Raw genomic sequence first — 22,957 nt, 5'->3', positions numbered from 1 at the left:
GCAAGGAACACTCTTGATAGGGGAAAGGGTGGGGCTCATGGAGCACCAGAGGTACAGAGGATAAGTTAGACATAATCTCTAACTGCCAAGACCATATCAATGTGGATCTTAATGATCATTCATAGAATGCCTGCTATGTGCCTTAAGGATGCTAGGAATTTTATGGCATCCTACCAGCCTTACAGTCATTCTAAAGGGAGGATATCTTTCCATTTATTTTTCATTTGATGATACAGAGGCCCAGGAATTTGCTATTTTATTGGAAACATATAAAATCAACATCATAATATTAGTGAATGGTAGGTAATACTGAGGAAAGGACAGTGGTTTCCTTCCTCTTAGCATATTTCTCCCCCTTTTTCATTTTCCCTGGGTGACTAATGGCCCCATTAGCCTGTCCCCACTGCCCTTTAAAATTCTTCTAAAGAGACAAAAAGAAACTGATTTTTTTGACCATCAAAATTAAGTATTTAACATTTTTCCCAGTCTGCTTTTCAAGTATTATTTGCTCCAAGTATCCTAGAGAGATCAGAAGAGCCTTATTTGGCTTTTGACCTACAGGCAGATAAATAAAAACATGTTTGACCTTTGGAATTCATATGGAAAACATCTAGAATGAAGGGAGATGTTAGCTAAATGTTTGGGGGGGAAATAGATCATTTTATCTTTATTACAAAAAATACTTTATTGAGTGCTTCTAATACCCTTCACCACATCCTCTTGATTTGTTGTTTCCTTTAGTTGTGGCTGACTTCATGCATGGGTAACCTGACAGGTTAACTGCACAGAGTATCTCTTGCTTTCTGCCCCAGGGTATCTTTACTGCCCTGGTGTGGAACATCCATGGGAATCTGTTTACTTATATTCACCCTGGAAGTGACAGATTATGAAAAACCCGTGGTTTAACCTTTCTCTAATGGAGGATGAGTCAATGGAGAAATATTCCCTTCCAGTTCTTATTTCTTGGGAGAACAATCTTTAAGGCTCCTTAGAAGGTCCCAGTGAGATGAGTGGTCCACAGCAGGACCAACCCAAGAATGCTCTTTGGATTAGCTGTCCCTCCTTCCTTGCTTCTTGGTCCCTCATGCTTATTCTCTGGAATCACTCCTACAAAGAACCAGCTGCCTGAAACCTTGGGGTCTCAAGCTCAGCTTTCTGGGAGAACTCAGGTTAGGACAACATTTATTGTAGAAAATTAGAAAATACTGATAAAGACAGTAAATCACCCATAATTCTGTTCTCTCTTAGAGATCTCTTTTGGTAAAATTTGGGTGTGTATTTTTTGTAATGCATACACTTGAAGAGATTTTGCCATACATATGGCTATGTATCCTGACTTGCTCTATTGTGAATATTTTCATATGGTTTTCTTCTCCAGTGTAATTTAATAGCTGCACAGCTTTTCATTTACTCACTTGTCATGTGTAATACTATGTGCCAGACACTGTATTGAGCACTGAAGACATCGCCATGAACAAATAGATCAGGTCTCTGCTCTCATGAAGCTGACAATCCAGTTAAGATCTTTCCTACGTTCTGATTCAGTTTAACTTAGTTAACCAATGCCCTTTACTCAACTACTTAGATTGCTTCTGATTTTCAATACTATAAACAGTGCTTCAGAGAATATTCTTAAAGGCATTCTTTGGACTCCTCACTCAATTTTCTTCTCTTGGATAAATTCCTAGAAGGGGAATTGCTGGAAGAAAGAGGATGTGAGTAAATAAAGGTGCTGGAATTCCCATCTAGATCTAACTCTGGCACCGAGGCTGTCAATAACTGTGCTGGTGATATCACTGAATTTGAAAACATATATACACACATGCATGGTAACCAGAGGTGCAGTCAAATGGCTCCTAGCTGTTTCAGATGTGTGGACTCTATGATTTTGACAATTAGCAGGTCAAGTTATGGAGTAAGAGGGCTTCCTTGGTAGCTCAGCTGGTAAAGAATCCGCCTGCAATGCAGGAGACCCTGGTTCAATCCCTAGGATGCGAAGTTCCCCTGGAGAAGGGACAGGTTACCTACTCCAGTATTCTTGGGTTTCCCTGGTGGCTCAGACGATAAAGAATCTGCCTGCAATGCGGGAGACTTGGATTCGATCCCTGGATTGGGAAGATGCCCTGGATGAGGGCATGGCAACCCACTCCAATATTCTTGCCTGGAGAATCCCCATGGACAGAGGAGCCCAGCGGGCTACAGTTCATGGGGTCACAAAGAGTCAGACATGACTGAGTGACTAAGCACATGGAGTAAGAAAGAGGATTAGAATCCTGGGTCTGCAAATTACCAGCTGTGTGATTTGTGGCTGTTTGTCAATACAGAGACATTAGTTCTCACTTTAAGGATTAAGTAAATATTTATTGAGCTCCTACTTATCACTGACCTCCAAGCTAACTGACAGTCCAGTAGGGAAGGGAAATGTTAGTAAGCCATTACACAAATAAAAGATCACAAAGTATGTTCTGTGCTCTAAGTATGGGATGCTATAAGAATGAATAACAGGGAGACTTGATTTGTTTGGGCAGGGTTTGGGGGATGAGCTGAGAGACGTGAAAAGTTGTGGAGGAGTTAATCAGGTCCAGGTGGGGAGAAAGGCTCCCTGTAGTAACAATTGATACAAAGCCTTTCAAGTTGGTATGCGATTGTGTCTTTTTTCTTTCCAGTCTCACAGACCTCTCACTTGTAGCTCCTTCTGGAAAGACCTCTTCTGAGATCTGATCATCCCATAGTTGGTTTCTCATCTAGCTTTTAGTTCACATGACGTGTCAGACGGTCCATTCTCGGGACCATCCTTCTAAAGGTTATCCTCCCATCCCCGTCCTTCGCCTTACTTTATTACCTTGCTGTAGCTTCTTCATAACACCTCCCACGGATCAGACGTTCATATTTATTTGTCGAACGTCTCTTCCTCCCCCCACCCCCTTACTTAAATCCAAAACTCCAGAGGGAAGGAATTAGTTTTGTTGCTGCAGATTTAAATGTTGAATTCTCAGCGCCTGGCGTACAATAGTTGCTCAATGCATGTTTGAAAGAAAACAAAAACGGCTTGCCGCAGGGTGCACCTGGCAAGAGCCACAGGCGGAGAAGCTGGGGCCGGGGCACAGACCCCCGCCCTGAGCTCCATTGCAAGCCTCACAAGCCCTGCACAGCCTGAGGGGGCGCGCCGGGGGCGAGGCCGCCCACCCGGAACCGGAGCGCCGCGGGAGCAGCGGTTTCCGGCAGCGGCGGACACTTCCCGCGGAGGGACCGCCCCGTGGCACCCGGCGGGCCGTGACGGGCGGGGAGCCGCAGCGATGGACGACGACAGTCTGGACGAGTTCCGCCGGTGCTGGCAGGAGGAGCTGGCTCAGGCACAAGCGCTGAGGAAGCGGCGGCGGCCTGAGGCTGCCGAGCGGCGGCCACGGCGGCCCGAGGTGGTGTCCGGGCGCGGCGAGCAGCAGGCCTCGGGGTACCTGGCGCTGGCCCAGGGTCTTTTAGAGGGCGCGGGGCGGCCTCCGGCGGCGCGGGCGACCCGGGCCGAGAGGCAGGAGGCGGCGAGCCGTTCCCGCTCCCCTCCGGCCCGCGACGCTGCCGGGGGCGGAGAGCAGCTGGTGGACCAGCTCATCCGGGACCTGGTGAGTGGCTGTCGCCTCCCGCCGAGGCACGGGCTGGCCCCCGCCCCGATACAGACCGCCTATGAGTTGAAAAGTGACTGTGTGCCACCGGTGGAGGGGTGGGGGTGGGAGTGGGGAAATGAAAAGAGGTGAGCTTCCCGGGCTACAGTCCACGGGGTCGCCAAGAGTAAGACACGACTTAGCGACTAAACAACACAGCCCTATGTTTGTGGATGCATTGAGTATCTTTGGAAGGTGTGGTTCCGAATGGGCGGCGATTTTGTCCCGGGTTTTGGTAGTGTTTGGAGACATTTTTGGATGCCACAACTGGGGCGGGGCAGTGTGGGGTGGCTGGTAGTTGCAAGTATCTCGTGGGTGCTGATGAACATTCTACAACGCACAGGACGGCACCCACAAAAAATTACCTGGTCCAAAATATAAGTACCAGATGGAGGAAATCCTGGTCTGGAAGGGCTCCTAAACTTGGGGGAGGCAAACCCACCATGCGTATAGGAAGGAATTTTAACTTTTCTCTCTATAGTGTTTGGACAATTAAGGTTTTTTTCTGACTGTGCATGTGTTACTTCAGTTAAAACACACAAAAAAGAATATTTTGATAAGAACTTTCATGCTACTGATAGTGACCATTTTGTGGGACATGAATATCTTCCAGAATCTGGAGAAAGCCGGGGACTTTTTTTTTTTTTTTTAATCCTTCTCAGGAGATTGGCACAATCAAGATGACCAGAAACACAGTCATGGTTAAGAGTTGGGATAAGGCAGTGGGTTCAATGGCTTGATTTAAATTGGGCTCAAAGGCAGTATCTGTGGCTTCCCAGTTGGAAGTAATTATGTAATTGCCAAGCTGTTTGTAGAAGAAGTGGATTATTCAACATAATACATAGTTATATTCAAATAATATTAGTAGCTGTAAGTTTTCACAAAGTTTCTGGTTCTGTACTCTGCCTATCTCTAAAGTTAGAGATGACTTTTTTTTTTGGTGTATGTGTTTGTTAAACATTCTCATTTAACGTGTCAATTCTTTATATGTCTGAAAATTAATACTGGCATTATGCCTGCTTCTGTAAGAAGTGTTTGACCACTGAAGTCTGACAGATGTAAAAATTTAAAAAATTTTAATGCCTTGGCAAGGCGGCTTATCACCTGATAAGTTGCCCAGGCTAGGCCGGATCTACACAGAAGTTATTCTAACAGATATGTAGGCAAAGGCAAGACTAGTGCATGGGGGAGGGAGGGGGGCGGTATGAAGAGAAACAGGAATGGGGATTATTAGGACCAGTAATCCTCCCTACTGAATATGGCTTTGTCTTTAGGAGCCACAACAATTCTGGGAGGTAGGTATTGTTGGTCTCCTTTTACAAATGAGGAAATGCAGGTTTTCTGTAACTTGCTCAGGATTACCCATCTGACAAGTTCTTTGGATTGAATTTGGGTCCAGATCTGTTGGACTTTAAATTTCACCAGCTAGGAGTTCCTTAAACTTGACTTGTTACATCAGTTTGCAGAGGAGGGGCCCAGAAACCTGGTGATTGGAATAATCAGGTGGGTTTGAGACATTGTTCTCCGCTGTACCGCCTCTTGGTTTGGGGTCCTGATGCTCGCTGGAGGCTTTCTAGACCTTACACTCCTGAGGCACAGGCGTCCATTCCAAAAACAGAGGAGCCCTCACTTAAGTGTCCTAAAAATGGAAGCAACTTGCCTTCTGGAGGATGCAGGGGACTTTAGAATCTCAGTCTCATCTGTATTTAAGAGAAAGCCAGCCCTGGAGGATATGCCCCTGATCCCTCTGCTCCCTTCGGAACTGCCACATTAGGTTCTACTCAGCTGTACACTACCATCAGCAGCATCCAACCTTTGGGGCATCGCTAGTGGTTTTCTTTTGTTTTCTGTACTTAGCAATCATCAGTAACACGGCTATAAATAAAAAACTAATAAAATCATCGTGTGCTTGCTTGTTGTCTCCTTGGTATTGTCAGGGTTTAGAAATGTGATTTCCAGTTCTCCCAGTGACCCTCTCCAGTGGCTAGCATTAGACCCATTTGGCAAATGAGGTTTAGGAAAGTAATTGACTGAAGGGACCCACCCAGTATCTTCAGTCAGAAAACCGATGGCAGCTTTTATAAAAAAGATCTGGATTTGTATTTCAGGGGTTATAAGTCCCAGAGCCCACAGAGAGCAGGCAGGAATACGAATGAGTGAAGCAGGCTGTTACTCATTTGATCCTTTTTTCCTAGTTCATCAGGTGTTTCTGTTGAGCACAGATTCCAGCCATACTTTTGTAATAATTTGTTTCATGACAACTACCGTTCTTCTTGTCACGTTAAATAGTAAACATCATAACGGTGTAGAAATTGTCTTCATGATATCGCTAAAGAAAAATACTTAACCGTTTTTCTTGGTGCACAGCCCTCCTCTTGGGCTTGTTTCCCCATTTTTTAAAAAGACAACCTCTGTATTGAATTGTACAAACCATAAATATACATCTGAATGTGTTTCTGAGAGTGTATATAGCCATGTAAGCAGCACCCAGGTTACAGAGCAGCGTTACCAGCTTTTCAGAAGCTTTACTCGTGCCACTCCACCCGAGGGCAACCTCTCACCTAACTTCTAACACCTTAAATTTTATCTGATTTTTTAAAATTGTATCAGTAGAATCATACAGCATGCACTTTTGTGTCTGGGTTCTTGTGCATAGCATTATGTGTGAGATTTCTCCCTAGGAATATGCCACATCTTACTAATTCTACTGTTGATGGGCATTGCTGATAACTAGTTTGTTAATCACCAATTTCGGGCTGTCTGGAAAAGTGCTGCTACGAACATTTTGTACATCTTCCGGAACACATGAACACGCTTGTTGGGTATCTGCTTAGGAGTAAAATGGCTGGGTTACAGGGTAGGCATGTGTTCGCCCTCAGGAGATATTGACCATTTTCCAAAGTAATTGTACTAAATTTTACTGTTCATAATAGTTGGAATATGTGGAATATGGTGTTTCACTTTTTTCTTTGCCATAAATATATTCCCACCCACCTGAGATGACATGCAGCAATGAACTTGACCCTAACATGGATGAGATGATAGTGACAAATTGGGGAATGTATGCTATGGCTGGGCTAAATGTGGGAGTCTTGACCCATATTAGTTGGTTGTTGCTATGTAAGAATGTGGTCCAGGTGTCGTAGAGTCTTTATGTTTTTTTCTCGTGCCCCCCCCTCCCCCATTGTGATTTGTGTTTTTATGTGGACTCTTTTATCAGTTTCTTTTTCATTTTTAAAATAATTTTTTTTTCATTTTTAAAATAATCTTATTTATTTATTTTGACTGTGCTGGGTCTTTGCTGTTGTGCATGAGCTCCCTCTGGTTGCAGTGAGTGGAGGCCAGTCTTCATCGTGGCACGTGGGCCTCATTGTGGTGCCCCCTCATTTCGGAGCGCAGTCTCTGGGTGCACAAGCTTTAGTAGTTGCTGCTCACAGGCTCGGTAGTTAGGGTGCAGGGGCTTAGTTGCCCTGAGGCGTGTGGGGTCGTCCCAGTCAAATCTGTGTCCCCTGCCGCGGCAGGTGGATTCTTAACCACTTGGACCAGCAGGGAAGTCCAACTCTTATCAAAGATTTTCCTCTACAACCCCCCCCCCCCCCCAATTTTGGCTTAAGACAACAAGAATTTATTTAGCTCAGTGTCTTTCAGGGTGGCAGTTTGGGCTGGGCATGGGTGGGTTCATGTACCTGTCTGAGGTTAGCTCCTGTCACTGAAGCAGCTCTGGCTGTGTTTGTGTGTGGCCTCATCATCCAGCAGGTTAACCCTGGGTGGACCTTATCAAAGTTATGAGTGTGGCAGGAGGGCAAGTCCTAACCCACAAATGCTTTTGAAGTCTGTGTGTTTGTCATTGTCTCATTGATCAGAGCAATTCATTTGGCCACATCCAGAATTGGAGCTACCCACATGCTTGAGTACAGAGAATCATGTACAAGTCGGGACTAGTTAATACAACCATCTGCCACAAGAACTCTTCCCTCCTCTAGTTCTCTGTAACACCTCTCCATGGGCTAGATCTGCTTTGGGCCATGAATTTGGGATCTGTGGGTGACTACTGAAAAGGAAGATTTAGTTCCATTTGGTATGCCTCTCCCCCCCAAAAAAAAACTCTTGACAGTTTGACCTGAGAAGGAAATAAAAAGTCATCACCACCTCCAAACATCCCCTCTCCCCTCTCCTCCCCATCTTTGGCACTCTGTTAACTGTCATGTCTTGGCTTTTTGGTGCAGTCTCTTTCACTTCAGTCTTTAGCATCAACACTGAAGCAAGAACAACTAGTAAGTTAGCAGTCAGGAGTGAAATTGCCTCTTAATGGGGTAGTGTTGTAGTGTTACACCATCGGGTACAGGTCAGACCTTTGATGAGCAAGCCCAGCTCAGATGAAAACTTAGAAATGATTGCTCTTGGGCCTTCTCTTACGAAGCTTTTGGTAACAGTGCTTGGAGACCATCTGTTTTAGGTGGTGAGTTAGGGACACCTAAATTGTCTTCTTGGTATATGGTTGAATTAGTGAAAGAAATTATACAGCCCTGGATAGAATTTTGGAGGCATGCCTTTTTTGTCTTTTTCCCCCTTTTCAGTAAACTCAGGGTTGCCGTAGGTAGTGGAGCCGCGTGAGTATAATCGCAAGCATATTGTTGCGTTCTTCACTGTGGTGGTCATGAAATTCAATTGCTCAGTCTCATTTCTCTTTAGGTGGTATATCAGGACTCTGGGCAACAAGCAATCAGCACCCAACTCAAATTGGTTTAAAAAACCAAACTGGAATCTGTTGATTCACATAGTTGAGAATTACAGGTGGTAGTTCTTGTTCTGGGTGCTTTTATAATGTAACTAGAAATCTTTCCATCTCTCTCTTTTTCTCCTCCCCCACCCCAGTTTTACTGAGCTATAATTGATATCAGTCAGTTCAGTCTGTCAGTCGTGTCCTATTCTTTGCAACCCCATGGACTGCAACACGCCAGGCTTCCCTGTCTATCACCAACTCCCGGAGCTTGCTCAAACTCATGTCCATCGGTGATGCCATCCAACCATCTCATTCTCTGTCGTCCTCTTCTCGTGCCTTCAACCTTTCACAGCATCAGGGTCTTTTCCAGTGAGTCAGTTCTTTGCATCAGGTGGCCAAAGTATTGGAGTTTCACCTTCAGCATCAGTCCTTCCAATGAATATTCAGGACTGATTCCCTTTAGGATTGACTGGTTTGATCTCCTTGCAGTCCAAGGGACTCTCAAGAGTCTTCTTCAACACCACGGTTCAAAAGCATCAGTTCTTCAGCATTCATCTTTCTTAGTAGTCTAACTCTCATATCCTTACATGACTACTGGAAAAACCATAGCTTTGACTAGATGGACCTTTGTTGGCAAAGTAATACCTCTGCTTTTTAGTATGCTGTCTAGGTTGGTCATAGCTTTTCTTCCAGGGAGGAAGCATCTTTTAATTTCATGGCTGCAGTCACCATCTGCAGTGATTCTGCAGCCCCAAAACATAAAGTCTGTCACTGTTTCCATTCTTTCCCTATTTGCCATGAAGTGATGGGACCAGATGCCATGATCTTCTTTTTTTGAATGTTGAGTTTTAAGCCAACTTTTTCAGTGTCCTCTCCTCTTTCACTTTCATCAAGAAGCTCTTTAGTTTTTCTTCACTTTCTTCCATAAGAGTGGTGTCATCTGTGTATCTGAGGTTATTGATGTTTCTCCTGGTAATCTTGATTCTAGTTTGTGCTTCGTCCAGCCCGGCATTTCACATGATATACTCTGCATGTAAGTTAAATAAGCAGGGTGACAATATACATCCTTGATGTACTCCTTTCCCGATTTGGAACCAGTCTGTTGTTCCATGTCCAGTTCTCACTGTTGCTTCTTGACCTGCATGCAGATTTCTCAGGAGGCAGATCAGGTGGTCTTGTATTCCCATCTCTTGAAGAATTTTCCACAGTTTGTTATGATTCACACAGTCAAAGGCCTTGGCATAGTCAATAAACCAGAAGTAGATGTTTTTCTGGAACTCTGTTGCTTTTTCAGTAATTCGGCGGATGTTGGCAACTTGATCTCTGGTTCATCTGCCTTTTCTAAATCCAGCTTGAACATCTGGAAGTTCACAGTTCATGTATTGCTGAAGCCTGGCTCGGAGGATTTTGAGCATTACTTTACTAGCGTGTGAGATGAGTGCAATTGTGCGGTAGTTTGAGCATTCTTTGGCATTGCCTTTCTTTGGGATTGGAATGAAAACTGACCTTTTCCAGTCCTGTGGCCACTGCTGAGTTTTCCACATTTGCTGGCATATTGAGTGCAGCACTTTAACAGGATCATCTTTTAGGATTTTTGAAATAGCTCAACTGGAATTCCATCACTTTCACTAGCTTTGTTTGTAGTGATGCTTCCTAAGGCCCACTTGACTTCGCATTCCAGGATGTCTGGCTTTAGGTGAGTGATCACACCATCATGGTTATCTGGGTCATAAAGATCTTTTTTTGTATAGTTCTTCTGTGTATTCTTGCTACCTCTTCTTAATATCTTCTGCTTCTGTTAGGTCCATGCCATTTCTGTCCTTTATTGTGCCCATCTTTGCATGAAATGTTCCCTTGGTATCTCTGATTTTCTTGAAGAGATCTCCAGTCTTTCCCATTCTGTTGTTCTCCTCTATTTCTTTGCATTGATTGCTGAGGAAGGCTTTCTTATCTCTCCTTGCTATTCTTTGGAACTCTGTATTCAGATGAGTATATCTTTCCTTTTCTCCTTTGCCTTTCACTTCGCTTCTTTTCTCAGCTATTTGTAAGGCCTCCTTAGACAACTATTTTGCCTTTTTGCATTTCTTTTTCTTGGGGATGGTCTTGATCACTGCCTTCTGTATAATGTCACAAACCTCCATCTATAGTTCTTCAAGCACTCTGTCTATCAGATCTAATCCCTTGAATCTATTTGTCACTTCCACTGTATAATCGTAAAGGATTTGATTTAGGTCATACCTGAATGGTCTAGTGGTTTTCCCTACTTTCTTCAATTTAAGTCTGAATTTGGCAATAAGGAGTTCATGATCTGAGCCACCATCAGCTCCCAGTCTTGTTTTTGCTGACTGTGTACAGTTTTTCCATCTTTGGTTGCAAAGAATATAGTTAGTCTGATTTCAGTTTTGACCATCTGGTGATGTCCAGGTGTAGAGTCTTCTCTTGTGTTGTTGGAAGAGGGTGTTTGCTATGACCAGTGCATTCTCTTGGCAGAACTCTGTTAGCCTTTGCCCAGCTTCATTTTGTACTCCAAGGCCAAATTTGCCTGTTACTCCAGGTATCTCTTGACTTCCTACTTTTGCATTCCAGTCCCCTATAATGAAAAGGGCTTTTTTTGGGTGTTAGTTCTAGAAGGTCTTATAGGTCTTCATGGGACCGTTCAACTTCAGTTCCTTCAGCATTACTAGTTGGGGCATAGACTTGGATTACTTGGTAATTGACATAGAACACTATAAATTTAGGGGTACAGTATGATGACTTGACATAGCTATATATTGCAAAATGATTGTAGTAAGTTTGTTTCACATCCTTTACCTTGTAGTTAGCAAAGTTTTTTTTTTTTTTTCCCCTTCCTAATAGAAATCTCTCCATTTCTTGGTCCTGCTTTCCTTTTGTTGGCTTTATTCATAGACAGGTGCTCCCCAATTCAGGATAAAATGGCTGCTGGCCAGTTAAGTTTTCTCTGCTAGCAACTAAGCAACTCAGGCGGAAGAAGAGCATGTTTTATGCTCCCAGACTCATGAACTTTAATTCTCATTGGTCCATCCTCGAACCAGTCACTGATGCAAATTGGCCAGGCTCATATCCACTGTCTTTCCCTGCAGATGAGTGGGGTCAGCCTCACCTAAACCATGTTGACTAAGAGTGGGATGACTTCCTAAGAGAAAAGAGGAAATGGATGTTGGGCAGAGACAACAGATGACTGCTTTAAGGGAGTAAGTGTTCAAAGTGTTTGCAGGAGTGTAGGTGTTTCCTGGTCATCCAGCATGTATTTATGGATCAGCTAAGTTCTGGGGAATTGGCAGTAAACAGAATGGACACAGTCACAAATCTCAGAATCCTACAGTCTTGCTTTTTTTTAACTGAAATGGTGACATTAATGAATCAGGATGGCCCTGGTTATAAGTCCAGCCTCTGGAATCAGGCAGACTCGAGTTCACATTTGGTCTCTGCTGCTGCCTAGCTGTTTGACCTTGGGCAGTTTCACTTATCCTACCTTACTTATCAAAAAAGGACGATGCTAATATCATCTTGTATAGAGGCATGGGACATTCTTAGCACCAAGCCTGGCTTATAGTAAGTAGCCAGTAAGTTAAAGCTAGCACTATTATCATCAGTGGTTTTGCAGAAGAGTTTATTATGCTATCTCACTTCCTCTTTGCTAAGAGTTATTCCGGGTAAGCCTCTTGCTTCAGCATCCACCTGCTCTTGGATTGGAATCCCTGAAGGGCAGGTCTGTTGTCCTCCTGTACCCCCACCTATGGTACTGAGTGTACTAGTGGCCCCACCTGCATTTGTGGAGTAGAAATAACAGGGGCTGAATTGCTGCTTCCAACAGCAACCTCTTAAGGAGGATCTCTGGTGGTTAGAAACCTGGTAACCATTCAGAGCGTTAAGATTTGGGTTTTCAGGCCTGATAAAAAAATTTTAATACTGTTGGCCAGTGTTTATTGCTCACTTTCTCGCTTATTTTGTCAGAGTCTACATCTGTGTTGTCAGCAAGGTCAGTTTGATGACTTTCCTCTTTTTGTTAAACTGAGAAACAAGTAGGGAAACACTAATACAAAGTGAGAAGGCAACTGAGTCAAATGTGAACTCGTGTGTTGGCCTGCCTGGTGAGACTTCCCTTCCTTTCTGTCCTTTGCTTTCCTTTTAAGGCTTTACTTGATTCTTTTCCTCTGTTTACTCTCTCCTGATCCCTCCAGCCCAGGATTCTCTGCCTTCTTCCTTACCCAAACTAAAACGTTCTCCTGTCAGTGCCATTCATTTTTCCTGTTGCGAATGAGCAGGTGTCTACTTGGGCATGTTTTGAAACGGTCTCTGCGTGTGCACCGGAACAGTGTGTAACTCAGGCATCTGTTTGTTGGGAGGTTCTGCTGCATGCAGCAGCCCGGGCCCCATTCACACACTCCTCGGATAACTTGTTAGGTAGCTTCTTGATGAGCCTGGCAGGTTACAGTTGGTGGGGTCTCAAAGAGTTGGACACAACTGAGCAGGCGTGCACACGCGTGTGCTGGAGAGAGGGCTTCTTGGTACCAGGCGGTCTTCTTGGCATTGAGGCTGCAGCAGTGAACAAGACAGAAAACCCCATGCTCTTACAAAGTCCACATTTTGGGCAAGAGGGAGATGGACAATGAACAAATAGTGGTTGGGTAGTAGATGCTCTGGGGAAAAATACAGCAGCCAGAAGGGATAGAGTGTGTATGTGTTGGGGATCAGTCTAGTCAAGAAAGCCTTCTTGGGAAGGTCACACTTACAGAAGCGGGGAGATATTCAGAGGAGGGCATTCTAGGCGGAGGACGGCAAGTGCAAAGGTTCTGTGGCGGCCAGGGCCAGCTGGCCTCACGGGTCCGTGTGACCCGTGTGGTCACCTAGGGCCCCAGGCTCAGCAGCATACAGTGCTTAGTTCAATGCCCTCTTGTTACCATCTTGAAATTCTTAATATTGAACAAGGGGCCCTACACTTCCGTTTTCCTCTGGGCTGCACAAATTATGTAGCTAATCTTGATGGTATGAATGTGGTTGGAGAGTTTGGGACCCTTGACAGGGAACTTTTACAAACCAACAATACCCACATGGACTCCTCTGGGACCTGAAGCTTTTGACATGGGGCTCCCTCTTCTCCTCCTGACTTCTCTTCGTCCTGGAGAGAGAAATTTTACCCCAGTGTAGATGAAAAGGGAGCTTTGAAAGCAGAGATCCAGCCTCTTCTGCCTTCCTAGCTTCGCCCACTGCCCAGCCTCCTGGGATTGCCCTAGTTCTCACAATCCCAGTTGCTAAACCATTTTGTGTCCATCCCTTGTCAGTCGGTGGTGAATGATAGTGGCTCTTGAAGTTGGCAAGCCCATTCAAAAAAAGAAGTACCGTGGATGTTTAATGTGCATCTGCTATATGCAGTGCATTGTACCTGGTAGATACTGTAGTGTTACAGTTCAGCTACATCAACCACGTACGTGATCAACCAAAATTCACTGAATTCCTTTTCTTTCTCATAGTGACACCCTAGGGATTACGTTAAGTGTTAAATGAGAAACTGGCCTTCTGTGGACTATTTGGGAGTTAACCACCCTTTATAGCTTTGTTGCTTCAGAGAAATGATTTCCAAGTTCTAAATAGCTGGCTTCCTAATGAACTTGGGAATACCTTGGGGGACTGTCTCTTGCTTTTTGTAGACTCCAGTTTTTATCCCATTTTATGTGACAATGATATATCTCTAAAGAATTTTAGTTCTGAGTGTTGACATCATTTCTTATACACCCACTCATAGTACCCCCCCCCCCCCCAGCACTTGGCATGATCCTCAATTCAGATAGTGTTTTGGACATAAAACATTTTACCTTATTTTAAAAATGCTTTTCTTTGTGACAACACATAGTCATTGTAAAAATATTAAGGAAATTCAGAAAGAGAGATGAAAACAAAACTCCCGTCATGTCATTGCTCAGAGGCTATGGCTGTTAACATTTTGGTGGACTTCAGTCACTTTTTTTTTCCCCCCTTTGTATAAATAACATGTGTTTTGAGACACATTTGGGAACGTAAATTAATACCTGTGTATCTCGACAGTATTTCAGACCTTTTCCCCCCAATCGACCAATTTTATTTTTCTTAAAGAAAATGCAGGTGAAACCAGAACTCATCCACTGCTTCTAATGGAGATTGTGTGGGTCTGCTCTACTCTTCAGCAGTATGTGAACAGTTGAGATAAATTCCTGTAGAAAACAATCTCCTTTCAGGGGCAGATTTCGCAGAAATGTTGTATATCTATTGTCTAAACTTGAGGTCCTTGTCTTGGTTTCTTACGACACCATCTTTAGAGAGAGCTTTCGTGTTCTGTTTGTCCTAGAGATGTACGCTGGGAACAAACCTTAAGTCCGTTTGTTCACTCTTTACTGATTTGGCTCTTAGTAGTTATCCCTTCTTCTACTAAACAAGAGAAGACAGATTAAATTTCTAACAGTAAGGCACAAAACCAATCCATTTACAGAATTAGTCTTACATTAGTACATGAGAGTACAAATCGGCCTCCCTGGGGATGGATTTGTTTGCAATTTCTTTTAGCATTTACTGGAGTAAGTCCAGTAGACTTTGGGAAAGTCAAGTATTCCCTGACTTTGAATTAACAAAGTAACATAACCTCTCTGTGGTGGCTTTCTTTTTTTTTTTTTTTTTACTTGATTGGGAAAAGTTTGATTTTTATATTTGTCGATAAGTTAGGGTTGTGTTTCTCAGCGTTTAGTTTGCATGAGAATCCTAAGGAGTAGATGCCTGAGCCCCAGCCCTGAGAATTTGAGACAGGAGGTCTGAGTGAGACCCTGGGCTTTTGGTTTAAAACACACACACCCACACAACTCCAAAGATGATTCTGGTGTTTGGTACAGGACAGGGGTTCTCAGTAGTAGATAGTGAGTCAATATCTGAATCATTAAAAAAAAATTAAAAGCCAAATTGTATGCTGTCAAAAGGATGTTTTTCTTTAAGTTTGAAGAAATGTTAATACTTTGTGGGGTTTCCCTGATGACTCAGTGGGTTAAGAATCTGCCTGCAGGAGAAGGAAATGGCAACCCACTCCAGTATTCTTGCCTGGAAAAGTCCATGGACAGAGGAGCCTGGTGGGCTGCAGTCCATGGGATTACATGACTGAGCATGTGTGCAGGAGGGTGGAGGGAAATGGGTTGGTAGCAGTAAAGTGGTAGAACTAAAAAAAAAAAAAAAAGAATCTGCCTGCAATGCAGGAGATGCAGTAAGTAAGGGTTCAGTTCCTGGTTGGGAAGGTCCCCTGGCATAGGAAATGGCAACTCACTCCAGTATTCTTGCCTGAAAAATTCCATGGATAGAGGAGCCTGGCGGACTACAGTCCATGGGGTCTCAAAGAATCAAACACAGTCAAGCATGTACACATTAATATTAATCCTTTAAATTTATTGGTCTTCCGAATGGTCTTCTGTACTATAGATTTGGCCATCCTAAATTATTCTCTAAACTTTGTAGTCATACTAACACTTTTACAGTATGACAAAGTTTCCTATAATATTTCAAATGTCTTTTTTCGGAGATTTATGTTATTTTAGGCTGTTCTGGGTCTTTGTTGCTTTGGGCAGGCTTTCTCTCGTTGCAGCAGGCAGGGGCTGCTCGTCCTAGCGGTGTGCAGGCTTCTCGTTGCAGTGGCTTCTCATCGCAGAGCGTGGGCTCTAGAGTGCACGGGCTTCAATAGTTGCAGTGTGTGGGTTCAGTAGCTGTGGCTTTTGGGCTCTAGAGCGCTGGATTAGTACTTGTGGTGCACAAGCTTAGTTGCTTCACAGCATGTGGAATCTTCCCTGACCAGGGATCTAACCCATGTCACCTGCATCGCAAAGCAGATTCTTCACCACTGGGCCATCAGGGAAACCCTTCAAGTGTCTGTTTTCTTCTTAGGATATCTTAGTTTCTGAAATGACAACTTGTCCATTTCCATATTTAAGTTAGTACAGATATAATTGGTTAATGTGGCCAATAACTTTTGGAGTAGCGGTATGTTGGCACTAGTGGTAAAGAACCCACCTACCAGTGCAAGAGACACAAGAGATGCAGGTTTAATCCTTGAGTCAAGTAGGAAATGGCAACCTGCTCCAGTATTCTTGCCTGGAAAAGTCCATGGATAGTGGAGCCTGGCAGGCTGCCGTGGAGCCACAAAGAGTCGGACGCGACTGAACACAACGGCACATGCTTCAAAACAGTCTAGGTAGAGTTTGTGGTGGCGCCTTTCAGGTTACAAGGTATTTCTGTGCACACTAGTAGCAAGTATTATTATTATCATTTTTACTTACATTTATGAACTGTGGGAAGTACCAAATGAGGACACTTAGGACCTTCCTGCTGCTGTGGTTAATTTATATGTGGTTAGTGGACTGCAGCCTCAGTCCAGGATGTGGCTCTATCTCCTTGTCCAGTCATGCTGTACCTATAAAAGGGTTGCATTTTCAACCGCAGGATCAAACATGCTCATAACTCTCAATCTTGTGTAAGGTGTTTCCCAAGTGGTATGTTACTAGTAACAACAAAGTGAAGTTTATGAGTGATTTATTTAACCTTGAAGCTCCTCTGTAGTTTTTTGGTTTTTGATGTAATAATGTCACTCTAACGTACATTTCTCTGTTGCCTCCTTAGTGGAAAGTAAAGTAGGTTGCCTAGCTTAATGACACTGGAGTTGTGCATAAGAACTCTTGGGAATGTGTTGAACACAGGGCTGCTTTGGAATAAAGGTAGGATTTTCCAGACTCTGAGATAGAGGTTTGCATGCAGGTGGTTTCCTGGGTTGGCCTTGCTAAGGGGTCCCATATTGAGGCCTTTTTACTCAGCCATTGAAAGGTCATTGGCTGCACACTGCCCTTGAAGAGGGAGTGTGACCTAGAATGAGGCAGCTTGTTTGCCCCAGGGCGTGCCTGGGAAGGGACGCAGCTATGAGCCAGTGGCAGGCAGTATCCTGGGCCTCGGGGGGGATAGTGTCGTGGACCCAGACAGGGAAACTGAGTGACCCATCACAGCCTCCACTACAAGAGCCAATGAGAGAATGTCTTGCCAGAAAGATTCCAAGTGTGCAACAGGAAACTGCAGCATTTGGTCTCCTGACCTTGTGGGTCTACATATTTCTTAAGGTGTGGGAATGTGGACCTCTCTTTAATATATTGGTTTCTTTTATGCTTTTTCCTGCCATTCCCAGCCAGTGGTAGCAACAGGGAAGTTTGTTAACATAAGAGTCTGGCACTTGAGCTGTTTGGGATTGACCATCATTTTGAAATTTAGATAATAATTCTCAGAGCACAGGGATTAAAAAAAAAGTTGGCTTTGTGCTGTTGGTGTTTACATAATTATAATTCAGTGCTTCGAAGCAGTTGTTACCCTCTAGAACTGGTAAGTGATCAAGAACCATCAGAACTGTGTGTCATCAGTGAGACCAGTGTGCAGTCTCTGATTGATTGTTGGGAGCCCTAACACCCCTGACTGGTGGTTCACACCCTGCTGGCCTCCTCATTTTCATCCAGTGAGCACTGGAGCAGATACTTCTGTAGTTATTACTGTGGTATAACCATCTAGAATTGATGATTCTGTTTTTAAAAAATTTATTTTATGTTTGGTCGTACTGGATCTTTGTTGTTGCACGGACTTTTCTCTAGTTGTTGTGAGCGTGGGCTCCTCTCTAGTTGTGGTGTGCTGTCTTCCCTCATTGTGGAGCATGGGCTCCATAGCTGTGGCACGTGGGCCTGGTTGCTCTAGTGACAGTTGGGATCTTCCTGGACCAGGGATGGAACTCGTGTCTCCTGCATTGGCAGGCAGAGTCCTCACCACTGAGCCACCAGGGAAGCCCTGGTGACTCTGTGAAAGCCGCTTTGGAGGAGGCCTTGTGTGGGTGTGTTCAGTGTTCAGACTCCTGCATGGCGGCCTCTGCTCTGCCGCTCCTTTCCACTGTTGTCGACCTCCAGCTGCTTATTGTGTGACAAGGGGAGACAGCTTTCTGTGGAAACAAGCTTGTGTGGGGGGCCAAGTGGAATGTGGACCTCAACAAATACTTGTTGAAGGAAAAAAGGGGGCCTGGGATATGCCATTTAAGGAAAGAAAATAGTAATTGTAATAATTGATGATTGCATGCTTAGCCTTGGGTACTTGTGCCAAGTCCTTTCCGTGAATTATTTCACTTTATCCTTATAACTGCCCTGTGAATAACACAGTAGGTATGCTCACATCTGTTTCGCAGATGAGGAAGCTGAGAGTCAGTTGCGTGTAGCCTGGTCTCATGGCTAATGAGATGGCAGAGCCAGGACAACCAGTTGGAATCTGAACTCTAAACCCCCAGGTGGTACTGCATCCCAGAGGTCACTGGTGTCAGGACAGATGGTGGCAGAGTCTGGAGTATGCTAAGGCAGAGGCCTTGTTTTCTAGGAAGAGAAGAGAGAACTGGCCAACTGAATAGGCAAAAGGGAGCAGGCACCTGCCACCAGAACTGTGGCTTTTGTGCACCAACAAAACTGAAAAATAGAGATGATTTCTCACTGTTCATCCCAGTCATGTCAAATCTGGACACCAGTTTGTAGGGAGTTCTGAAGGGATGATCAAAGAAAACAGTGCCTGGCACGTTGCTGGCAGTGGATTAAAAAAAAAAAGAAGCTAATTATGAGTTCAGTTTGCATGAATGCAGACTTTGCCTTTATTCTGCTTGTATAGGACAGGGAACATTTTTTTTTCTCTTGCTTCTCTACTGAATGTTTAAGATAGACTTCTCCACTGCACTGTAGTCAAATAATCCAAAAAAGAAAAGGAAGTCCAGGGTTGTGAATGATAGTCTTGTAATGTGTGCAGCTTTCGTTGACTCCCTCCACCGTTATAATAAGGCGTCTAAAGTTGGATCTGGGCAGAGAGAAAGTGATGCCTCTTTTTCTTGATGGGTAAAGTCGATTAGCTGTAGGAGGGGACCTAGCCTGACCAATGACTTTCCTTTATTTTTTTAGGCAGGGATCCCTTTTGTCTTTCAGTTACACTTGCAGATTTTTTTTCCTGTTGTTTTAGGTACAGCCAACACTTCTGTCCTGACTTAACATTCTGTTCCTCCTTTACCCGCCGAGAACTGTCAGCCCTCCCTCCCTTTCCCTCTAGAGAGGCTTCTTAGCCTTCATGCTTATTAGCCTTGCACTGTTTTTGCAGTTGAATACATTACCTCCTTATGCCCTGGGTACTCTGAACCCTGAGAGTCCTAGATGAATGGAAACACAATTCCAGAAAAATCTTCACCCTGATTCTTGGTGCCTTAGCACGCTGAGACTTTCCATGCAGCCTTACAGTATACAGTTGTTGTATTTGAGTGGTGAATTAATACTTTTGTTTGTATCCAGTAAGTCACTGATGTCAGCCAGAGCTTACTAGAAGTGAATTTCATTAAGCAAGTTCTGTTGGGACAAAGAGTGCCGCTTTCCCCAGTTTCACAGGAGCCTACTCCAAAGCGAGCTTTGGCAGGTGGATTCAGGAACGGGCAGAGGGATACATGTGCACACTTGGCCTTTTTCCTGTTTCATGCTCATATTTCTTTGTGCTACCAGGATCGTCATGACAGCCTTATCTCTCAGATAAAGCCTGTTACCTCATCCTTAATTGCTTATCCAAAGGCAGGCGAGCTCTGATTTCTCCGCATTAATAAATGACACCGAAGAAGAAATGGCTTTGTTTGCACTGGCTCACTCGGTTAACCAGCGCAAGCCCCCGAGTGCATTAGGAAACCTTGTGCTTCTCTTGTGGCCGAGGGGGGACGTGCTCACTTTACTCAGGAGCAGCACCTCGTTTATGTACTTTCTGCTCACATTCACAGCCCTGTCCCCCTCTTCTTGGAGGAAACACTGCAGTAACCTAGGTCAGCATTTCTCTGCTATGGACACGCACTCCCGTCTAGGTTGGGGAACAGGAGCAGTTGTCCTGGAAGGATCAGTGGCTTCCCTCCCTGGTTTCAAGGCTCTTTGTTGGCTTCCTGCCACTACTCTTTCCTGAGATGTTGAGAGGCTTTCCACAGGCCTCTGCACTGATTGCCGTGGCGCCCCTCAGCTTGTGAGATGGCACCCCTGCTGCTCCTTTTTGATTCGTTATGTGACATGGTCTTGTGGAGTTTATAAGTGGATTTGAGGAGACCTCACATGCATGTGGGGGTCAGAGATTTGAGAGTGGCTATAAGGTCTGAATGAGTTCTATGACTGTGCTCCGTGGAATAGTGAGAACACTGCTTCTCCTTGGTATCAGCATTGTCTCTCTTGTCACCACCTAAGGCCATTGCTGATCATTTAAAGGGCCTGCATATTCATGTCTCAGAATTTTAATATTTCTTTTCTTTTTTTCCTCAGAATGAAATGGATGATGTTCCCTTCTTTGATATCCAACTGCCTTATGAGTTGGCAATCAATATATTTCAGTATCTGAACAGGAGAGAACTAGGACGGTGTGCACAGGTAAGCTGTCAGGATTTACTTGCGTGTGTAATTCAAGTGTGGGAAGCTCCTCCATAATAGAAGTGTACTTTACAGAATGACAGACTGGACATAGTTAACAGATTGGATATCAGCTTTGCTTGAAGGAAAGCAACCTTGAACTTAAACGATCATGTTCCACATCCCCACGTGGTGTTGATCTTTTCGTGACTGACTGCCCCAGTGCTGCGTTCCTCCTGCAGTCTGAGTTATGGCTGACCCGTGGCAGCGTGCTCAAGGCTGACAGCACTGTGCTTGCTTTTCTGAGCTCGCCAGAGTTGTTAATGTCCTCACTGTTTCTGATGCAAAGGTGTGAGGCCTTGGTTCAGTCAAGCCAGCCGTTAGGTTGGGAGCTGAGGGTCAGCCTGAGGACAAAACAGTGACATCATGTTCCACTGTACGGTCCAAATTACCCTTCAGACACCCGAATTCCATGCAGTGAGGCGAGAGGCATGTGAGAACTGAGACCTACCGAGGGAATTGCAGATCAGCGTTCCCCCATCTCGTGCCTGCTCTGGGCCACATGCTGGTGGAGTGGGATGGTGGCAGATAGCTTAGGCCGGACTTTATTGTGTGTACAAATCACAGTGGGTCTGGATAAAATGCAGTTTCAGATTCAGGAGGTCTGGGGTGTGGCCCACACTAGTCTGCATTTCTACCAGCTGAAGCTGGTGTGGCTTTGGCCATGCTTTAAGAGGCAGGCATTTATGCCATTAAAGTTGGTCTTGTATTTCTCTTCTTGGTGAAGAGTTAATGTGATTGCTGATCACTTGGCTTTTCACAGACAGCTGTGTTTCCCAGAAGACACTGGAGTATCCATGGCCCATATCACCCAAAGAAGTAATCTGTTTAGTGGTCACCGTTTCCCATCTGTAGATCCTATAATGCCTTTGACACAAGTCGCTATACCTTTAGGAGAAAGAATTTGGTGAAACTGTGTGGTAGGAGGGACTTCCCTGGAGGTCCAGCAGTTAAGACTCCACACTTCTACTCTAAGGGGTGCGGATTCAATCCCTGATCAGGGAACTCAGATTCTACATGTTGGGTCATGTGGCCAAAAAAAAAAAAGACATTAAGTGGTAGAAAAACTACACATTAAAAATCTAAAACACTGCCATGAATGTGAAGTTAAAAATATTAAGGCAGTTTGAGAGTGGTGAAAACTGTGCCCAAACTTAGACTCTAGAGCTGGCTGACCCCATGGTAGTTCAGTGAAATGACAATGGAATACAAGACAGAGAGTTTCTGGTTTTACTCTATTTCCCTGTTATGATTTTACCCTGTTATGAAGCAGTTTGCTTAATCAAAATGTTTTTCTACTTAAATATGAATTTGAGAAAGTTTTCAGGATTTTTCATTGCCACAGCATCAGTTAAAAGGGGATGTTGGCTAATATTTTTTGATGGAGAGTGTGGAAATCATTAGGAAGAAATTATTCAAAGGGTAAAATTCACAAAATAAAAATCTTTGCAGTATAAACTGTGCTCAGAGCCTATTGATTGCATTAAGTAAGAGTACCTACATTGTCTTCTTTCCCTTGGCAGTTGGATTTGTTATATTCTAACTTTACATATTGGCCCTATCCCAAGAATTGAAAACAAGGGCGTAGCTAAGTGAGTCCAGCTCCTGGATTTCAGCTGGATGCTGTTAGCTGAAGCCTTAGAACAGTGTCTTAATAGCTTGCTTTCCACAAAGTCAGCGTTCGGTGATAAAATCTTCATTCTGGATAGGGAGCTGCTGTTTAAGGAATCATTTCTTTTAACATTGCTTTTTGCTCTCCCGCTTTGTAGAGGGCCATGTGGCTTTCACATCTGCTGCTGGTTTTCTCATCCAGAGAATTTATCAGTGGAAAGATAGGATCTGGTGGAAGAAGAGATCCCCCTTTTGGTACAGTGGGGCTGCATTCCAGGGTAGATTGGTTATGCTGGTGAGATTATTCTGCAGGTGTGAACAGTTTAATTTGCAACACAGTAGTCCAATTGTCCACCAGAATTCTTCCCTCTTGGGCCAGTTGGATATGGATTTTTGTTGTTGTTGAACCTAATTTTTAAAGCACATGTGTAAGAATAGAAAATATCCCTAACCAGAGCCCCTGAGGTGGC

General features: G+C 44.3%; 1 protein-coding gene across 1 annotated transcript in view; it reads left to right on the top strand.

Moving 5' to 3' along the window:
* Positions 1-3,228: 3,228 nt before the first annotated feature.
* The window catches only part of FBXW8 (F-box and WD repeat domain containing 8), a 110,982-nt gene continuing 91,253 nt past the window's right edge, over positions 3,229-22,957 (top strand). Inside the window, exons 1-2 of the mRNA XM_070475308.1 lie at positions 3,229-3,617; positions 20,733-20,837. Coding sequence (XP_070331409.1) covers positions 3,297-3,617; positions 20,733-20,837 — 426 coding nt within the window. The 5' untranslated portion in view covers positions 3,229-3,296. The remainder of the gene's footprint in view (positions 3,618-20,732; positions 20,838-22,957) is intronic.

The sequence above is a fragment of the Odocoileus virginianus genome, chromosome 12 (assembly GCF_023699985.2).
Source record: "Odocoileus virginianus isolate 20LAN1187 ecotype Illinois chromosome 12, Ovbor_1.2, whole genome shotgun sequence".
Classification (NCBI taxonomy): Eukaryota; Metazoa; Chordata; class Mammalia; order Artiodactyla; family Cervidae; genus Odocoileus; species Odocoileus virginianus.
This window is presented reverse-complemented; position numbering and strand designations above follow the sequence as displayed.